This window comes from Melospiza melodia, chromosome 1, assembly GCF_035770615.1.
Source record: "Melospiza melodia melodia isolate bMelMel2 chromosome 1, bMelMel2.pri, whole genome shotgun sequence".
NCBI lineage: Eukaryota > Metazoa > Chordata > Aves > Passeriformes > Passerellidae > Melospiza > Melospiza melodia.
This window is the reverse complement of record NC_086194.1, coordinates 23374681-23395040: the sequence shown is the minus strand read 5'-3', so window position 1 is coordinate 23395040 and position 20360 is coordinate 23374681. Positions and strand designations below refer to the sequence as shown.

The 20360-nt window shown below is 37.7% G+C and overlaps 1 protein-coding gene across 4 annotated transcripts in view; it reads right to left on the bottom strand.

Annotated features, from left to right (window-relative positions):
- CDK14 (cyclin dependent kinase 14) overlaps positions 1 to 20360 on the bottom strand; it is a 350786-nt gene that overhangs the window by 207967 nt on the left and 122459 nt on the right. For all 4 annotated transcript variants that reach the window (XM_063151059.1, XM_063151053.1, XM_063151075.1 and 1 more), the window contains one exon: positions 9747 to 9841. In XM_063151059.1, the coding sequence (XP_063007129.1) occupies positions 9747 to 9841 (95 nt within the window). The remainder of the gene's footprint in view (positions 1 to 9746; positions 9842 to 20360) is intronic.

The following is a 20360-nucleotide window of genomic DNA, read 5'->3' as shown; positions in this document are numbered from 1 at the left end:
TCAAAGACATAGCTCTTAAGTACAGTTTACGATTTTTCTGAAGCTTATCACTTGACCAAATTTGGGGCAATTCTCAAAATAACAGTCCAAAGCTACCCACAGCACAAAGGGTACCCATCCCATAAATTCCAAATCCATACTGTTCAGCTTGAATATTTAAAATGAGAGTTCTCCAGATAGAGGCAAGATATCTTGGCCAATTTTGCTGAAAGTAAATATAGGTAATTTGAGACAGACTTTGGCATTTTTGCCTTCAAATAACTGTATTTCACTACTGTGTGCCAGAAGATCATTGCTCCAGGGCTGCACCTTGACTGGCACACACAGCTACACCTCCTTGATAAGGCCCTGTCCAGCCTTTTTGTTATCTTCTCTCAGCACACCAAAGCACAAACCCTTTCCTCAGTACACATCTCCAGTAACAAGGCCTCCATTACGAGGCCCATGACACTTCCTGGGGTGGATGGAACAATTTCTAGATAAAGCAGAGACTGCAGAGTGCTTCCTAGGACAAGGGACAGAAAACCTATGCTCAGAAATGCTGGTTCGCCTCGTCTTGTTTCCAAACTAAATATAGAAGCACATCAGCCAGAGCTCATTTTTGACCCAAACTTAAATTAATCGCAAATATTTTCCTCCCTGTGATAGAGAGAAGTATCACAACTCCTACAGGTACCTGAACATGACAGAGAGATTAAGTTACTTTTCCAACATAACTGCTCATAGTCTAAACAAAAATCAACAAAGTCATATAAGAATTAAAAAAAAAGAAAAAAAGAAAATGCACAATTGTTCAGACTCTCTCTGTAATATTTTCCACTCATTTTCTCCTCATACCATCAACTAGCCGGACCACTCCACAAAAAGTATGATTTATTTATGGAATATTGTCTTCCAGACTCACATGAAGAAATTAATTGGGGTTTTGATTTAGACTTGGGGCAGTGTATAATTGTATGAAGGTCATTTTTATTCAGCAAGACTCTGGTTTATAAGCAGACACATGTGGGTTTATGTTTGTGAGCATACTGGGTATAAGCATCTGCTGAAGGGAAAAGAATTCTGGCTGATGTTTATACAGTTGAAGTAAGGTTTATATACATTGCATCCTAGGTCTGGAAAAGAGAGAGTATGCAAAAAAAGACAAATGTTGATGATTCTTCCCTTCTCCTCTTGAAGGAATTGTAATTATGAATAGATGAGGAAATCACAAACTAGAAATGTCCTCAGATATGCTCTGTGCTTCACTTTGACATCAACTGTTTTGCTCAGCTATTCCTGCTCAGAAATCAGACTCTGCTACCAAGAACAAACGTGTTCAGACAAAGGCTGGGACGTTTCCTTTCAAGGCATGGCTGGTAACATGAAATGATCTCTACTTTGCCCACCCTTCTCCATAATAATGTGACTGTCACTCTCTTCTAATTAAATTAGTCGCTTCTACTTCCCATGCTATACATTCTCTTTCCCTCCTCTTCCTCAGTCATGATAAATCTCCATGTGACTCAGGCATCCCATAATTCTGCCTAATTGGTTTCAGCTGTCATTTTTGAAGCTGAAATGCACGGAGAGCCTGGGGCTTGTGAATGGAACAGGAAGCACTTCCAACCTCATTCCCATCATGTAGAACCAGCAATGTGTGAGAGCCCTCCCATTAAAACAAAACCGGGAGGATTTGGCTGCCGGCGCTGCCGTCGTGCAGCAGACAGATTGTGCTGCTCCACTGAGGCAGCCAGGCTCTTGTGAGCCATTCCTCTCTGCTCAAAGGACAGCACACATTATTTATGCCCTAGCAGCTTTCCTGACTAAAATACTTCCCCCTTTGTCACCAACAAATTCCTAAACCGATAATATGATTTACCAATAAAAGGATGGGCACCAGGAATATTTAAAGTGACAGGAGAACAAAAAAAGCTAATTCCTTTCAAATGGTGTGTGTCCTCCAACCTAAGCACTCTGCAGATTACTGTGCCACAGTTTAAACTTATTTCATGTCACTGGTATCTTGAAAAATGTCAGACTTTTATTTTCATGTATTTCTGTGGCTTTCTATAATTCAATCTTTTCCCTCTATGAGATGACACAGTGTTACCCATGCTAACAAAAAATACCCTACAAGGTATCTCTGGGTGATACCTAAACAACTTTCAGCAAAACAGCAGCAGGCAGCAGCACCAGCTGGGCTGAGCAGCAGGGAAAAATCTGTATTAGGGAATCAAGGAAGAAAAAACTGCCCCACAAGACACTCAAAGAAAACAATTCTGCTAACAGATGTTTTGAGTGTCTTGGATTTCTCTCACACTGTCAAGAAAGATAAGCATACTTCAAAATACATGAACAATACTATATAGAAAAGGAGACTAGGTGGTGGGGGAGTACATAATACAGACAGAAACATATCTGAAAATCCAAGAGAGAAAAAGGGATACACAGTTGTCTGATTTTTGGCTGTTGTTAGAAAAGATAAATTTATTTATGGATACAAAGCCTCTGTTCATTCCACAGAGATTAATCTTGTTCCTTACAGACAAGTGAAACACACACCACTAAGGAGAGAATTGCTGAACTAAAGCTCTTCAACAAAATACAGTTTTCTAAAGACACCAGTTTATCCTCCTCCTTATTGTCTGTCCACCTTAATAATTCTATCAGCTTTGTGTTCTTAGTAAATCAGGTTAAGGAGACAAAACCAACTTAATTTAGTGAGATTATCTGAACAAAACAATGACATTGCAAAAATCAGTAGGAATTCCTGTTTAGTGCGATCAAAACCTAGCACCAAATCATCAGCTTGTGCAAACTGTGATGGACTTGGAGACCTCAAAATGAACAGAGTTGGGACAATTTTTGCAAGCTGTAACACATGTGCCCACAAGGATGGGCATGTGCAATTTTTCTCTAATTTATGTCAAATGAGCTTCCACAACACTGACCGCAATATGCACATATAACAAACAAACAATCAAAAATAAATATAATAAAAATTTGAAGATACAAGAAAGTTTTTTGTTAGAGCATGGAAGATACCCATAAGCTCCTGGCGAGAGTCCTTGCTTCAGGACCATGTAAGCAGAACTCATACATGAGAGGGAGGCTGAAAATCCACATATAGCCACACTAGTCAAGTATCCACATTAATATTGGCATGGCACTGACCATGGATAATTCAATTGTAGCCACACAGAGGGAACTAGAGAATGCCAGTTCATGACAGAAATAAAAAGATAAGGAATATGTGGGATGCCACCAGAACTACTGATGATAGAGCTGTGTATAAATCTATAACATAGTAATAATTATTAAAGAGTCCAACAAAAAACCTCATATGCACTAACAAACAAAAAGCACATAACTAGAAGAATTTATTTTTTAAAACTTTAAAGTAGTAAAATAAACTGGTATATTTTTTCTTTGGTTCCTGACACAGGAAAGCAACGGCATATTAACTTCACTGAAAGACTAAAGGTATTATTATTTTGCTGATGAAAGTTATGATGCAGAAAGATAAATACAGAAAGGACTTAAAAAAAATCTTACCTCTATCTATTATCAATGACAGAATTCTGTTGATTATTTGCCTGAATTGTTCTTTAAAAACTGACAGTATTAGACAAACCTTCACCCCATAGTAGCTTCTGAAGTGCTTTATTATTGCTAGCATGAAAGGGGCATTCCTTGAGTTTAATCTTTTTCTTCCTTACTGTAATTTCAGATTTTCTTTTTCATCCTCTTAACCATTCACATAGAAATAGGTCACTGACTTTCTCCATGATATATTTAAAGGTTGTAAATGTCTCATCCTTTTTTTATCCCCAACTCTTAAGAGCCCCGCTTACTTTGACTTTTCCTTAGAAGGCTTTATTCTCAATGTTTACTCACGCTTGTCTTTTTCCCCCTCAGGTCTCCAGCTGATTCATGTCTTTCTTGTGTTTACAAATTTACCCTTTAGGATGGTGGCCTTACCTGGATCAAGTAGAGTTTCATCACTGGCATGTCTCCTATGCACATGTATCTCACTACATGTATTTGTTTTTGAGGGACTGCAATGACACTTGAACTTTTATTTGTAATTTAGGAAAAAACTAATTGGGATCTGTCAGAAAGCAGAATATCTCATGGGATTTCCAGTATTTCATTTGTCAGCCCAACTCTTGATGTTTCTCATGCTCTGATTTTTTTGTGTGTATTATTTTGGGTTTTTCTTTTAATACTTACATTGAATGCAAGTGTTAATACTTAATAAAAAGAAGAATAATCAATAGATGCTAATTATTAAATTATGCACAGCACACCACAAATCTAACCAATATTTACCAACTGTTAATAAATTGTACTGTTAAACTGTTAAAAAATTGATTATTCAGATACATACAGCCTTCCAGCCTGTTGGATTGTAAATCTTGATTAATTTTATTAATATATCTATTGATCAGCACGTGCCCTCCATATGAAGTCTACACAACACGTTGAAATCCAGCAAAGATGGGATCACAGAATCACAGAACAGCTGAATTGGAAGAAACCCACATGGACCATCAAGTCCAACTCCTGGCCCTGCACAGCACCACCCCCAAGAGTAACACCACATGCTCAAGAATATTGCATGAGTAACATCTGCTCTTGCTAGACATATGCAAACTTCTTAGCCTAGTAGGAGTATTTTTATTTAAATTTAAATAAACTTTTCATTCCTTCTTTCCTACCAATTCCCATGTCTGGCAGAATCTTAACCTCTCAGCAAAGCACTGAACACTTTCCTTCTGAAATCCCACCTCAATCCCTCCCTCCTGAAGCCTATTTTGTTTGCATCTCCAGCCTACATTTGGACATCAGCAGCACCTGTCTCTGATCTGCTCTTTAAAACTTGAAAAACAAGGCTTTTCCCAAGAGCACTATTCCCTTACTGCCTCTTCTCAATAGCACAGGATTTCCTTTCTCTCTGTTTACCCTCAGCCTTGATCTGTCATCTTTTTCACTGCAATTTAAGCAATGCAACTTATGGCAAGCCTGGGGCACGAGTCAGGGTTAAGCTACAGGGGAGCAGCTCCTTCTCTGGTCAAGGTAAACAGAAAATCCTAAATTCAGCTGCTGCCATGGTGGAGCCCTGGGTGGCTGCTCCTTGCCAGGGAGGACGAGCACGTTCACAGCAAGCAAGGGCACCTGGCTTTGTGCAGAGCTTCCCCAGCTTTCAGGCCTTGCTGACCATAGCTGCACAGGCACCTTGATTTCAAAGGGGAAGAAAATCACCCATCATTTTACTTTCACACCAAAATCATCTAATTCAGGCTCCAAATAACATTCACTTGAAGTCAAGGATTAGGAGACAACTCCTCCCTTCTTGTGCCCAGTTTCTCCCTAGGTATTACACATCACTGAAGGATCCTCGTGAGAACAGCTCAAAAGCAGCTCTGGGATACTACTGATTTTCCCTGCTCTCTCACCCACTAAAAAAAAAAAAAAAAAAAAGTGGCTTTTTTGGTTTGCTTTCACAATCAATCAATGCCATCATACCTTTGGTTTCAACACTTGCTCCCTAATAAAATAAATAAAAACGGAAAAACAATAGTAGTCTTCAATCCAAATCATCCAAAGTTATAAGAAATTGAAATTTTTTAATGGAAAAATTTTTGATCCTTGCACATGATTAATTTTGCCCATTTTCTTACATTATACTTTCTAAGTATTATGTAAGACAAATTTGTCCCAAGACAAATTCAAAATCTCAGCTGTGTAATTCTTAATTCTGATAAAGGCAACTTCCAATAAGCTTTAAAATTAGAAACTCACACCTATTTTTTTGTTACAGGAAATGGGAGGGAAATGTAACTAATTAATTTTATTAAGTAAACTCATTGTATAACAACCTATTTTAGCTGCTGTAATGAAGCAATGAAAATTAAATGTTCTTCTTTAATGGAAAGGAATTTTTAGAAGCAAAAACATACACAAACATTAAAATAGGCAAGGCAATTGAAAATGCTTGGGTTTAAATTACATTATTAGATTACTCTGGAGCTTTTTCACCATTGAGGCAGACATAATATTGCTCATTACTCATCCTTCCAATTATAAGTATCTGTTCTTGTTGCAAACCTAGTTCATAAATATTGAAAGCATGATGCAAAGTATTGCTATACAAGCTCACTTTTACATGCTAGGAATAGGACAAGCTGCTGGTTCATTTATTGATAATAATATACTTACATAATTATGCATAATACTAAAAACCTCATTATCATTCTACCAAGCCTGTAGCAAATATGTTTTGCTTAGGATTGCCTTTCAGCAATTATAGGTTTCTAAATTCAGTCATCTTCCTTCTAAATAAACAAGTGAAGCAGCAAACAGCAGCAGCTAATGATAATTTTAGAGCAAACAGATGTGAAGCCATCTTCAGAGATCCCACCTATTAAATCCACCACCTCCTTGGGCAAAGCTGGCCACACCAGTGACACTGGCACTAAAGCCACCATCCCCATAAGATCACCTAAACTAACACCCAGGAAGGGAACAAAACCTTTGTGAGCAGTCGTACGCCGCCACTGAACTGTGAAGCTGAACTGACCTTTTACTTTGGGGAGTCACTTCAGTCTCACACAGCAGACGCAAAGCATCAAAATCTCTTTTTCAGGTCTTGCTTAGCACATCCCAGTTAATTATACAGAAATAATTTTCTTTGACATTTATACATGAAAGACTATCAGCCATTCAGGTTCTGTAGAGGAAATTCCAAGCTGTTCATTCCCAAAACTCCCCAGGTAACAATGCCTCTCAGGCATCCAGTGATAAAACTGAGCTCTAAGCATGCTTTGTAGTATGCTGGTGTAAGAGTTAACATATGCCTCAGTAAGAAGGTACTGTATTCTAAACTATTTTCTACAAAGTTCTTTCATTGAAAAAGAGTAAGCTCCCTTTCTCCCACATAAATGTTCAGCTCCACATTCAGCACCAAAATGTTGGTATTGAGAATAAATTTCTCCCAGTCTTCAACTATCAGACAGAATTTTTAAAGATTAACTTCTCTTGGCTTTGCAGACCACCAAGGTTAAAGGTAGAAAACTCTGTCGTGTCTTCACATGACACACATACGTATTTAAAAGAAAACTTATTTCAGGGACTCAGAGATTTTAATTACTGCCATGTTCCCTTTCAGAGGCTATTTTGCTTTCAGCATTTAACTTACTACCATAATGCATTTTGGAATTTAAGGTGCTGCTACGTGAAATTAAATTTTATTCTACTCTTTCAGGGTCAATGCTGAAACCAAACACCTCTGTTAACCTCAGACATTTCACCAGTATTATTTTCCCCAAGGAATCATCTCCAACCTAGTAACCCAAAGTTCCCATTTTCTGAGAACTCTCGGATCACTAACTGTGCATTCCTAAATTAGTCAAGATAACTCACCCAGATGTCTCTTATTATGTTTGAAAAGGTCAGTAGTAATCAATGGCAATAGTGTATCAGTTCCATGATATCCCTTTATGAAATAAATCAAATTCAATCCCTTTTAGGTTAGGATTCAGTCATTCAAAAACGTACATCACCATGTAATTTTAATCACATGAACATTTTGACTTCTTTCAGTGCAAATTACTCATATGATTGAGCTAAACCACATACAGGTGTTAAAATAACAACAAACCAGACATTACAGATACAGAGCTCAGTAACACCAATTACACAGCTAGATTGCATACTCAACCAGCCAAAATTTGTACTTTTAAATGGGCAACTGTAATTTTTGCCTCTGCACATTCACACCATGCACTGAGTGGAAGCTTTATAACCAAAGGAACAAATGAGATCCTGGCAATCATGCAATTAAAGCCTGTATCATGCACACCCACAAGAATTCATTTCAGGTTATGTGGCCATTCTCAAGCATTATCAGATAGCATCCACTGCTTGATCAGACTGTAACTTTACACTACCAAACAATGAAAACAGACTTTTTAAAATAAATTCTGTCATCTCAAGGCACAGGAGCATGTTACAATGTCATTATTATACAGTCTTTATGCTGTTTGGAGAGACTAAAGTATCCTTCCTTTCTTCCCCAGCAGCACCTTGAGAGACTGCCTACCAGCCTAAACACTAAAATATTACTTGGATCAGTTGCTAGAAACCATTACTAAATGAGATTCTCAAACAGCCTCAATAGCTACCAAACACCATTGGAACCAAAAGGTGCAACCTCCAGCAGGGCTGTTTGCTCACTGAAAAACAGCTTAGTGAATCCAGAAAAACGTGTCACTGCATGAAGCTTAATCTGTGTCAGTGCATGGCTGCGAGCCACAGTCTTAAACAACTTTTCTTAAACAACCTTCCTGGATATAAAATCCAGAAACTTGCATCAGTGTAATAAGCAAAATGTAAAATCCATCCATTTGAAATTAGTGTAATAGGCAAGTCCATCTGTTTTAGGGAGAAACATATTCTATACATCTAATTTCTCAACCAGTTCTGGAGAATACAGCTAAATACAGCTGCTGATAAATGGGATTGCAAAATGTATTCATGTAAAGATATGCAAATAAGCATACACTGACCATTAAATAAAATTAAGTATCAAGGCTTTTCCTATGTTAATTCAGTGTGTAAGTCAGGAGGAGGAAAATTACTGAATTTTAAAAAAGGAATTAAATTTTTATTACTGTTCCAATACCTGAGGTAAAAAAATACATACTGTATCAAATGCTCAGCAGGCTGCTGCAGCTGAATTCCCTCAACCTCACAGCACAGCACATTTATGTAAACACACAAGGTGAATGGCTTCTCCAGACAGGATTCTCTGATGCTGTGTGCATTGTCATGGAAAAATTAAGGCCTGCCCCCAAGAAACACACAAAATAATTTCATCTGTCTTAAGCAGAGTTGTATTTAGAGTAATGCTAGCAATCACTGTACTTGATAAACAGTGTCTTATATATAATACAATGGCTGATATTATACTGAAAATACAACAGTGTCTAAAGTAATTTGTTCCTTTTACATTACATGTTCTTGGACCCATCTATGAAAACTGGCAGGTTAATTATGATAGTACATTGCATAAGTCCACAGCTAAATGCTGAAGTAGTTCTACATAAATGCCATATGTTTGTCTCAGAAAAATTAAAAAGATTAATTAGGAGGCCAAGGCCGGTACTTTGGAAAGTAATACTCTCAACACAATTACACTGTCTACTATGTAAATTGAAATTTTAATTAATAGGTTAAGCATTAGTCATGGAAAAACTAAAAAAATCCCAAATTCTAAATTACATGCATCAGACTTTTTTTATTGATATCACTTATAAAAAGACACACTGCACAAGCCAATCACACACAAAAAAGGCAATTTAAACTTGATATAAGCTTTTCATCAAGGAGCTACCTGTTAAGCATTTCAGTCTTGTTTTTTCCCTACATTATTCTCACCTATTTAAAGTTACCTGATCACACCAATAAAGAAAAAGCTTCAAAAAACAAACTATAACTAGGAAGCAGAGTACGTTTGAAAAGTCAACTCAGCAGTCTAAGGCCCTTCAAGAGCCTAGCAGCCACTTCTCCATCTCTGAATCTGGTTAAACCCAGCTTTTAGCCTACTCCACTACAAAGCAAAATCTCATAGCCATCACTCTCCTGAATAAAGTAAAGGGTTATTTTGGCCTGATTCATAGACCACTGATGGTAAAGAGAGCACTTCCATAAAATTTAATACACTCTGGACCATATCTAGAACATACAGTCGCTTTACTCACCACATATTCAAACACAAGTGTCAAGGTCTCCTTGGTGTGAATGATGTCATGAAGCAGCACAATGTTTGCATGTTTCAATCCTTTCAAAAGAGAAGCTGAAAAACAAAACATACATATTATCTTTAAGAGTATCCAGACGTTTTATATTGATTTTTTTAGTGACTTAAATGATCTTCATAACCTGACAACCAATAGTTGTACTTTAGCATCTTCTATGTTCATGAGTTTCACGCATCCAGTTTTTGAAGATCACACCTTCCCATTCAATGCTATTTTCTCCTCCTTGCTGGTCAAACTCAGCCTTACTCTGAGGCCAAAACAAGCTGGAGCAAGACATTCTTCCTTTACACAGCCTCCTCTAAGTGAATCACTCATGTCAGAGCAACCAGACACCAAGAGCACTCCTACACTCAAAGTTTTTTTTTTCTCTCAGACAAAAGTCAAGCATGTCTTTTCAAAGCATAATCTTTCCTATCCAACACAACAGAGCCGCTGTCTAAATTAAGTGCAGCATCCATCCTGAGAAAGAGTTTTAAGCAATAATACTCCCTTCTCTCAAATATAACAGATTTAATGAATCATTTGTATTAGCCCCTGAGAATAAATACATTGTATTTTCTCACTAATTTTTTAAAGTTACTAGCTCATGTTCTCAGAAAAGACAAAGACTTATCTAGTGAACTTTCAGGTAATCTCCTTCACTAATTTTTTTTACAACCTAATACATATTTAATGTTCATTCCATATTACATATTTAATGTTCCACAAGATGTGGCATATTTTAGCAATATATGCTGACAAGCCATGTGTTGTTACCAATGTCGTTCTGTTGTCAGTGCCTTGTCATCTCATGCACACATCTGAGCAGGACTATCAGTCACCCTAGCAAGTAAATAATAGATACAAAGACATGCAAATGAGTGGCACATTTCTAAACTGAATAATGTGGAACTTTCTTCTCTCACCCTTCTACTTTTGTCAAAGAAAAAAAATGAAAGGTCAAATGTGTGTCTCAATCCCTTACTGTGCTCAAAGGAAGCTCCAGTGCTGCCACAGCACTGCTACCCCTTGCTGTCCTATTCAGGGTTTTCTATCAGGCTGAGGTAACTCCAGGGGTCAGCTGGCTTTGAATTAAGATAAGTACATATCTCTCATTCTGGTCTTTAGGAGATCAATCTGACAAGTTAATCACTGTAGGAAGCAACACAAAAGCAACATGGCATCTGGCTGCATCAGTGGTCCTCCACAAGCATCCTTAGAATCAAACTCAGGAATTCATCCTAGGCAGAAGGCAGACAGCAAAGAGGAAATACAACAAAGCTGCTTCAAACAGACTATCATCACAGACATCATGAAGACAGGACTGCAAACCTGCAAGGAAACTTTTTGTCCAAGAATGAGGCAACCCTACAACCTGGATGAAGAGGTGAGAAGAAAAATTTCAAAAGAACTTGCTTCAGCCTGCACTCCAAAGCTCATGCTATTTAGACAGCCAGCACAGAGGAGTCTTTCCTGTGCTCTGACTTTGCTGCCACTGGGCTGTAAAATAGCTATTGTAATTACAAATAAGAATTGAGATCAGTGCATGTCTAGAAACTGTTAATATCCCACAAATTAAATAGAGGCCTTTATCAGAAAAGAAGCAATTTTCAAGGGATGCTCATCTTAGAACCTGGACAATTATTTGGAACTAAAGCTCACAGAGATTTGGATATGTTGGGTATTTTTTAAAGACAACGATGAGAAATTGCTGCAGGAAAAAGTTATGGATACGCAAAAAAGATAAAGAATAACTGTTCTGAAAGGTACCTTCTAACAGAAACAAGAACTTGTAACCTGGGGAAACCATAAGAAGATTTCACCTGAAGTAACTGAGGTTTTCACCAGCTCTTTCCTCCAACCTTATTGATCAACCACACATTCACAGACACTGTGAAAAAAAGCTTCCTCCTAGCAGAGCCTGTGTCAAACTCCAATGGTATTGATAGCCTCTGTCAGCTTTTGCTGTTCAGATCATCACCTGAGGCCTTTAATTCCTCTAGTTGGCCATTACTTTGTTGCTAGAATCTCTATAAGGGTCATTAAAGCTTAAACAGTACATTGAAAGCAGCTTACCTCAAGGTCTTTGCAAATACTGTCTCTTCCCTTCAGTCCCCTCCCCCACTCTTATTTATCTTCTCTAATATCCAATTCTCCCCCTTTACAGCCTCTGTAATCAGCATCTGCCATATATTACAAGAATTACAAAATATCACCTGCAGGGTGAAATTTCTGTCTTCTCCACTAAGCCAAGTGAAATACAGTAGGTAATATAGTACAGAGGGAAAAATCATCTTAATTGCATGAATTTTACACTGCAGAAATAACCAATTACACTATGAATTTACATTGTGAGAAAACAAATATAACTGGTGAAAGTAAGAGAATTACCCCACATGTACTTCTATCAGGACTTACTATTAAGAAGATTGCCTGTCTTATGAAAACATTGCTTTTTTTCTTTAAAAAAAAAAGAGGGTGGGAGGGAAATTAAAAAGAGGGAAAAAAAAGGGGGGGGCAGAGAGGAAATTAAAGAGGAAAAAAAAAGTTGTATGAAACAGGTAAGCTGTTTCTTCTTCCACAGGCTACTTTAAAAACAAAATGAAATATGAACTATGATATGGAGGTTTTTTCCCAGAAAAACAGCTTTTCAGCTGTTTTGACCTCTACACCACCTCTTTTGGGCAAGTTTTTACAGGAAGGGGATAGAACTTTGGATGAACTCCATTAATTCAAAGACAAAACCCAGAGATCCACATCCAAAAGAATAAAAAGGAGTCCAGAGAATCTGTCAGCATCAGCTTGAAACAAGGTTGGCTTTACCTTTGAAGCTGCCAATGCAGCTGCTACTGGAGCTCAGTGAGCAATCAGGTACTGCTGTGCCCGATGTTACTTCTAGAACAAAATAATTCCATCAGAGAAGGCCATCTCCACCCAGTGATTATCACCCATGGATTTCACAAAGAATTGTTTTCTTCTAAGATAAAAGGACTAAAATGTTGTTGAAAAAGCACTGTAACAACTGTACATTGTTGTTGCAGTGCTTTTCCAAAAGTGGAACCAATGTACTAGTACTCACCGTACTCTTAACATGCATTTTTAATGACAAAATTATACAATGCTGCTTCAAAAGTACTGCCATTCTTTTTTTACCCTTGTTATGAAATGTAAGATAAACAGATGGCAGCACTTTTAATTAATTTCTCCAAAGAGTTCTGAGGAGGAACAGCAGCAAGGAATGTTAAAATTCATTTTCAAAACACTTTGGACAAAGTATTATATGGGTTTGAATGACCAGGTGCTTTTTCTGTCACCTGTGTTTGCACAGTCCCACACAGCCAATTCTAATAGTAAAACCCAGGGAAGGCGAATTGTTGACATACTTCAACAATTAACAACATCCCAGATGATGATTTCTGTGACTTTTACACAAGCTCATGATCTGAGTTGCTAAATGTACCAACACTCCACACTTGCCATCAAGGGCTAATAACCATATTTGCATACTTAAAGGAAACACATTGCATTTGCTTGAATAACCATCACAGGCTTTGCTTCCAACAAGGGAACGCTCTCATCTATTATGAGCTCCTGGCAAGCTGCCATATGGCTTGTGCTGGTCAAGGAGGTTTTTGCTGTTCCCAGATGAGCTGGATTCTAAAGTACACTCACTCCACAAGCAAGGCAAGCCAGATGGACTGCAGCCAAGTCTTACCCAAGACCTGAGCAGCATCAGTAAATCAGTGCTGTGCTCCCTGCGGGGTTCACAGCATCAGCTCAAGCCTGACACTCCATTTAACAAAGCCTTGTGACTTTTAGATCAGCCTCAGCTTGGGAGTGTTTTGAAAAAGGCTATTCCCATATCTCATAAAGTAATATTTCACAGCTGTTTGATAAATTCAACAAAAGTAACTATTACTATTGACTCCCAGGTCACATAGAAGAACCTTTCACTAGCAAAGATAGTAGTTGTGGACATGGTAAGTACATTAAGCTCAAACATTAATTATGCTCCTTTGATCATCCATTCAGTCTTTCAATTCCTGAGTATCATTTTAATTTCATTTTGTGAAAAATCACAAACCTCCACTGGAGCTTTAGACAGAAGAATAACCCATGATTTTCAAACTGGCTGATATTTCAGTGACCTGGAAGCTTTTCTTAGCAGCAGCAGAACTCAGCCTCATGCTGCTCATATGCACCATAACGTACAACTGCTGATGATGCTCTCTCATATTTCCACATTGTCAATATTTTTCTAAAAAACATAACTATAAAAATACCTGCTTTCCTCAGTAGCTGGGGTGTCCTCTGGGATTACCATGCACCAATGCTAACTATTGCTGCTACTCACATGCAGCGCTCACCCTTTCTCACTGCCACTCCAGGAGGATTTCTCTCATCAGGAGACTTGTGAAGACTGCACACCATGGAAGCTTTCACTTCTCTAATGCTGTTAAAGCAACTGTGCATCTTTGCTGCCCTGTTGGATTTCTGACATGCCAAAGAACACATATTCTAGTCAGTAACACAAATCTGTGAAAGCAAGTAAGCTGCTGTGCTTCAGAGCCAAACAACTTATCTTTAAAATTCTGCAGCTTGTCACACTCTGCAGACACAACGGTGCTCTGTCAGAGTGCCAACTTCCTTGCATACACACTTGGGATCAGCCTCTGAGCTCTCCTGGAAAGGCATCCTTAGTGAGAAAACATTCATGAGGTTTTTTCATTATAATCATGTTTTCTGAACAAACACACTCAAATGTGTCTCACTGCCTGCACAAACTACAGTTCTGCTTCTTTCCCAGCAACTTATTTTCAATCTATACATCTTTCATAGCAATTTTTAAAATTTGGCCTGAGAGCACAACGTCCCATATACTTCTCATCCACTTCCCACACAGCAGGGTTTTCTGTGTGCAAAATGTTATTTAGAATTCTACCACAGAGACAGGAATTCAGCACTCTGTTGGTTTTGCAGCAATAAATATGCAGTAATTTCCTCCTCAGAAATGCAGTCCCCAAATCTACACTTTGCTGTTTTCCAGTTCACCCATCTGAAATGATTTACTATGAGCAAATAGCTTTGCTTCCCTAGAACCCTAACATAGCAAAATTAAACTCAGCGAAAACTGTACATCCTAGGTAAGACCACACTGACCAGAAACTTCCCATCTTCTCACCACAGGACATATTCTGCAGAATTATTATTATTTATAGCACATATGTAATCCCAAGTAATTTATTTTAGAGCTGCATACCTATAAACACACAGAATTGGTCAGCTTCCAATTTGATCTTAGTGGACACAATGCAATAAAGATAGGTAGGCCACTCTTCAGCTTGGAAGACTTTTTAGGAGGAAGTTTCATAACAAATTGCAAAAGAATTTGTGAGCTACAGAAAAAAAAATAAAAAGCAGAATAGAAAACTTTAGATGGGTTATTACATGAGCTTAGCTCAATTGCTTTCTTTACAGCTAATTTGACCCTCATAAAAGTCTCTTCTAGATCTAACAAATAGTCTTTATTCTAGTTTTTTATTAAGTCAAAAAATGACAGTCTTCACATGCTTGCAAGTACTTGGTAGTCCTTCAACTGTAGGTTGCTTTGCTGGAGGGACTACATGGATAAAAGTAGCTTCATTTACCTCCTCAGCTTCAATTCAGGCTTTCATGAGAGACTTGAAATTTTAAACAAATATTTTTTTTGTTTGTGAAATTTATTCTTGCTGCTCCTTCTTGAAAGTGTAGTGTGCTATTAGAGAAGAAATACAGAAAAAGGGGGTGTGTAGCAATGTAGTGAACCGTCAAAGGTTCTTTTTGTTACAGCTGTAGTCCCCTAAGCAAAAGGCAAGCCACAAACCTGCTAAAATCTCTTTGCCTATTGAACTGGAATAAAACACTGGAAGGACTGATCAAATAAGCCCTGAAAAGCACTACAATATATTATTCTAACAGTTATAGAGAAGACTGCTGCCATATGAAATGAATGTCTCTTTCATTACATTCTAGATATAAATACATGCATTGTGTATTGTTCCCAGTGCTCTTCCAACACAAGTGCAGATGGAGGTTAAGAATAATGAGACATCATCCTATTAAAGCCAGACTCTTTTGGAAAGCAATTACAATATGCTACTCCTATCTTGTAGCAGCCAGTCATATTTTGCCTTCCCTATCCATTTCAGTATTCAAAAGAAGAAACTGTAAACCAAAAATATGCAGTGTTTACAGAAAACAACTCTATAATGCAGGTAGCCTGTAAAAGCAGGAACAGTTCTATTACTTTTTGATGCACACATAGCATGTCCAGGAATAATAACACAATCTATTTATAAAACCATCCCTGGCTGGTTTTAGCCCTGTTACTGTGATGAATTTCAGACACTGTCTTCACATAAATAGGTATTTACCTTAGGATTACTTGAAAGTTTTCAACCTAAATAGTTCCTCCCATCTCTCAAAAACAGGCTTTAGTAACAACTTCTGTAACCCACAGAAAAACTTTCCCTTTGGGAAAAAAAACCCAAACTCCTCAACGCAGTGTTTTGGAGTAGAGATTAAAAATCTGGGGAGAGACCTTTAAAATAGAAATACACACTTTGCCATCTCTGTGAAACTACTCTAAATTTGGTTAAGTTAAAGCTTTGGAAAGCTTTTGTCTCTTTGGGTCAGCCTGACTGTCAGCAGTGTGAAAGGAAGGAGAAATACCAAAAAGGGGAGATGGCAGGAGGGGCTGTGATCCGCAGTGGAAGCTAGGACAGCTGGGTAAGGAGAAAAAAAAGCCACAGGACAAATGAACATCCTTCACAGGTGGAAAAATGCAGAAAATGGAAAGAGCACATAGGCAAGACAGAAAAGGGACAGGATGCAGAGTACAGGGTGAGCAAACATATTTTGGGGGAAGCACACAAGAACCTGCAGACACTAGCACATATTTGCCACTGATGTCCATACAAGAACCCAAGATTCCCATGGCTTTCAGCAGGAATCAGTGAAAGTAGCTGGCAGTTTTTCTCATTCTCCTGCAATTTCAGCCTAGAGAGAGAAGCACCCTTCAAAGTAGAAGTTAACATTTCAGTTCAAGCAGGATGTGTTCATGAGAGCTAGCAAATATATTGAAACATTGGAGTGAGATGCAACACCAGAAAATAGAAGATAGATTTTCTCTTGCTTTTTTAAACACTTGGAACATTACTTACACAAAAATCCAAATGAAAATAAACAATGCTAGGCCAAGTGCTCAAAACAGAGATGGACTACAATTACAGGGGCTGCCACAATGCAAACTCCATTCCTGATGTCACTACCATGAGACAAGCCAGAGTTTCAGTTCACAGCTGCTTCACATCTATCTTGCATTTATCTCACTTTGACAACCTGCAAATTCACAGTTCAACTTCTCCTCTCCACTTCTGCAGTGGCCAACTTTTGTGCTTGTACCCATTAACTGTTCTCAGGTCTTCAATTTTGTGTTACAGATGGAATAAATACAGTGGAAGGATCTTGCACATTCATGAGAGAAGATGAAAACTCTACAAGGTCTAAGCCAGAAGAAAATCAGCCTGATCTTTACCCTTACTTTACCACTGACTAAGCATAACTTTAAGTCACTCAAGCTGATAATATTACCATGTCCCTCATTTTCTGAATATTTCCACTTTTGATCTTAATTCACACTTACCAGAACAGCAGAGTGCATCCAATTATTACAGAACCCCAAGCAACACTGTACGCTGATATTACCCAGCATTATGCAAGTATTTGAAAGTCATCTCAAAATCATCATTTAAAAGGACTCTTGGCAAGTGGGGCGCTGACAAGATGAACAAATATTTAAGTAGTCAGAGTAGAATGACGAGTGTTCTAGAAATTTTCAAAACCATCTGTGTTTTAGTAATGCACAGTAGGTGCCTATAGCTAGAGCCACCCATCAAGAACATTAAATTAAATTAATCAATCATCATCTGACACAGGCAGAGATCACACAGCAGGAGAAAACATGGTGCTGTTGTGTAATTAAGAAAAGAACAGTAGAAGAAGAGAGACCAAATTAAGTTTTCACAGGTAAACTTAATTCGGACAACTTCTGAATGATTGACTTTGGAACCACAATAAAGATCCTCTGATGTAAATGGTATATCTGCAATATTAGTATTACATTGTCCAAATGAGGGAGTAAATAACCGAGTACCAGCACCGAATCTCATGCTCTGCTGAAGTCAATGAGCATTTTGTTACTCACTTTTACCAATGCATCAATATGACAAGAAATCACTTAACCTTATGTACCTGCAATGAATATTTTTTTTGTACATAGAAGACAGAAAAGCATCACAGGAAATAATTAAATTGCATTGACACGAAACTCAGTTGCCTACCAGCATGCTTGAGCCACTAGTTACAAATAAGGAATTCTACAGAAAAGCTATTTTAGAAAAAAATTACTTTTGCTCTACTTCTCAGTGGGCCATTTCCTTCAGAAAAAAAAAAAAAAAAAACTGCACAAAAAGCAGACTCATTTGTCAGCACACACTTCAGGCAGCAGGAAAAAAAGGCTTGTGGCATATGTCTTGCTATTTTTCAAAAAGGGAGCGAGACAGGAGTCTTTAAAAGATCATGTCAATTTTCTTTTTCTGGGTGGGTGAGGCTCAACATGCCTCTTTGCCCATAAGTGGAAAATAAAGCTGGAATGCTCATAGCATTGCTGCGTCTCTTGTGGAGTGGTTTAGATGTTAAAGAAAGGCAGACTCAGTAGAAAGCTAGAAAACAACTATTTTTACAACTATTTTAGTAAACAAAATCAATCAAAGTGAAAATAAGGCATAGTGCTCTGTAACTGAAAAGAGAAAAAACATGGAGTATATATATATAAGAAATGAACAAAAATGTCATAATGAAGCAAAATTAGGTGCAGTTACTGTGTAACTTGCCTAAAAAGCAACTCAAAACAATGAACTATTAGGCTCTGAAGCATCATTAGAATGAATGATATATGAATAATATCTAGAACATTTTTAAAACATGTTTAAGGACAGGAAATAACTTTAATTCAGACTAGATCTCTTTGATGTCCAATAACATTTGTAATTTATTTTTCTTTTCCATCTAAAAATATGCCAAGCACGCAGACTACAAAATGGCAATATTCCATCAAGTAACTTGTAAACTAATTTCAATCATAAAAGAAGCAATAGTGATGAAGCAAGTTTGCAGACACTATAGCAGCAAAACCTAGTGAAGGTTAAATTCTTTTCCAGACTAAATTAGTTGAAAGATTATATCAGCAATGGACAGCCATGCTCTACCATGGCAAATAAAGCCGCTTGGTGCCAACACTGCTGGACATCTACTAGGCAAGCATATACTCTGAAAATACATTATAAGTGGTTTTTTCCACATGTGAAGGCCCTATCAATTCACAAAGGGCAGATATATGTTCCTCCTTCTGCATTTGCCCTGTGGTCTCTAGGTATTGTCTTGGTTCTCACCTCATCACTGAATTGTCATTTACTCTTGCAGTTCATAGTACCCATCAACAGTGTCAGTGGAATTCAAAGTGCAAGCAATAGAGAGGAAACAACAATTTGGAGTCTCAGGATTTTTGCTTTACTCACCTCAGAATGTAACTATATCCAAATCAGTATGACTGCAAACTTTGCAAATTTACATTTAAATGACAGTGAGACCTGTTCTTGTCACGGCACTCTCTGGAGCAGCATGTGCTTTTTGAAAGGTTGGAGACATTGTTCAACTTGGAAATATGTGTTATACAGAACAAAAATTTTCATTTAAGCAAAAGATATCAAGTCCTGTATGTTTCTTTAAAAAGCAGCTGGCCCTCATAGAGAGCCAGAGAGGTGCCAGAACAGAAAAGATGAGCTGAAGGAATGTCTCAGCTTCACGGAGATGACAGCCATAGCTGACAGTGACAGGGTGCAAAAGTTAAGTGATGCTCAGAGGAGATCTAATTGAGGTAAGGTAGTGATTTCTATCCTCCTACTTTTGCTAAAAACATACCCATAATTTTCAAGTACAGATTCAAAATTACCTGTGCAGTTGCATGACATGGATCAAACTATGGATCTAAATCATACTGGAAACCATTCTGAGCAATGGCATAATTAAAGCACTCCTAACAAATGTGAGAAAACACATTAAAAGGATCTTCAAGCATAACCCATTAACACCACAGGTGGTAAGAATATTTTTTAAAGAACAACTCAACAGCTTGTCTGTCTATTACATACAGATATAAAACATCCAGCCCCCTTGAAAATATACTCAGTTCTTCCATCCTGTTGTGTCATTCATCAATTATAATTACAGCAATTTACCGTTTGCTTTTCCAGATAAAATTCTTTTTATAGAATCATAGTAATTAACAATGACAGTAGCAAAATTGATAGCCCTGCTTCTTAAAGTACCCATTCCTCTAAAATGACACTACTGCCCTAACAGACTTTAAACAAACGTCCTCATCTTTTCCAATTTATGTCTAACAGTGTTTGTTCCAGTCAAAACAGGTCAGCTCTTTTCCAAGAGAGAACTAGAGAACAAATATGCTCTTTAATG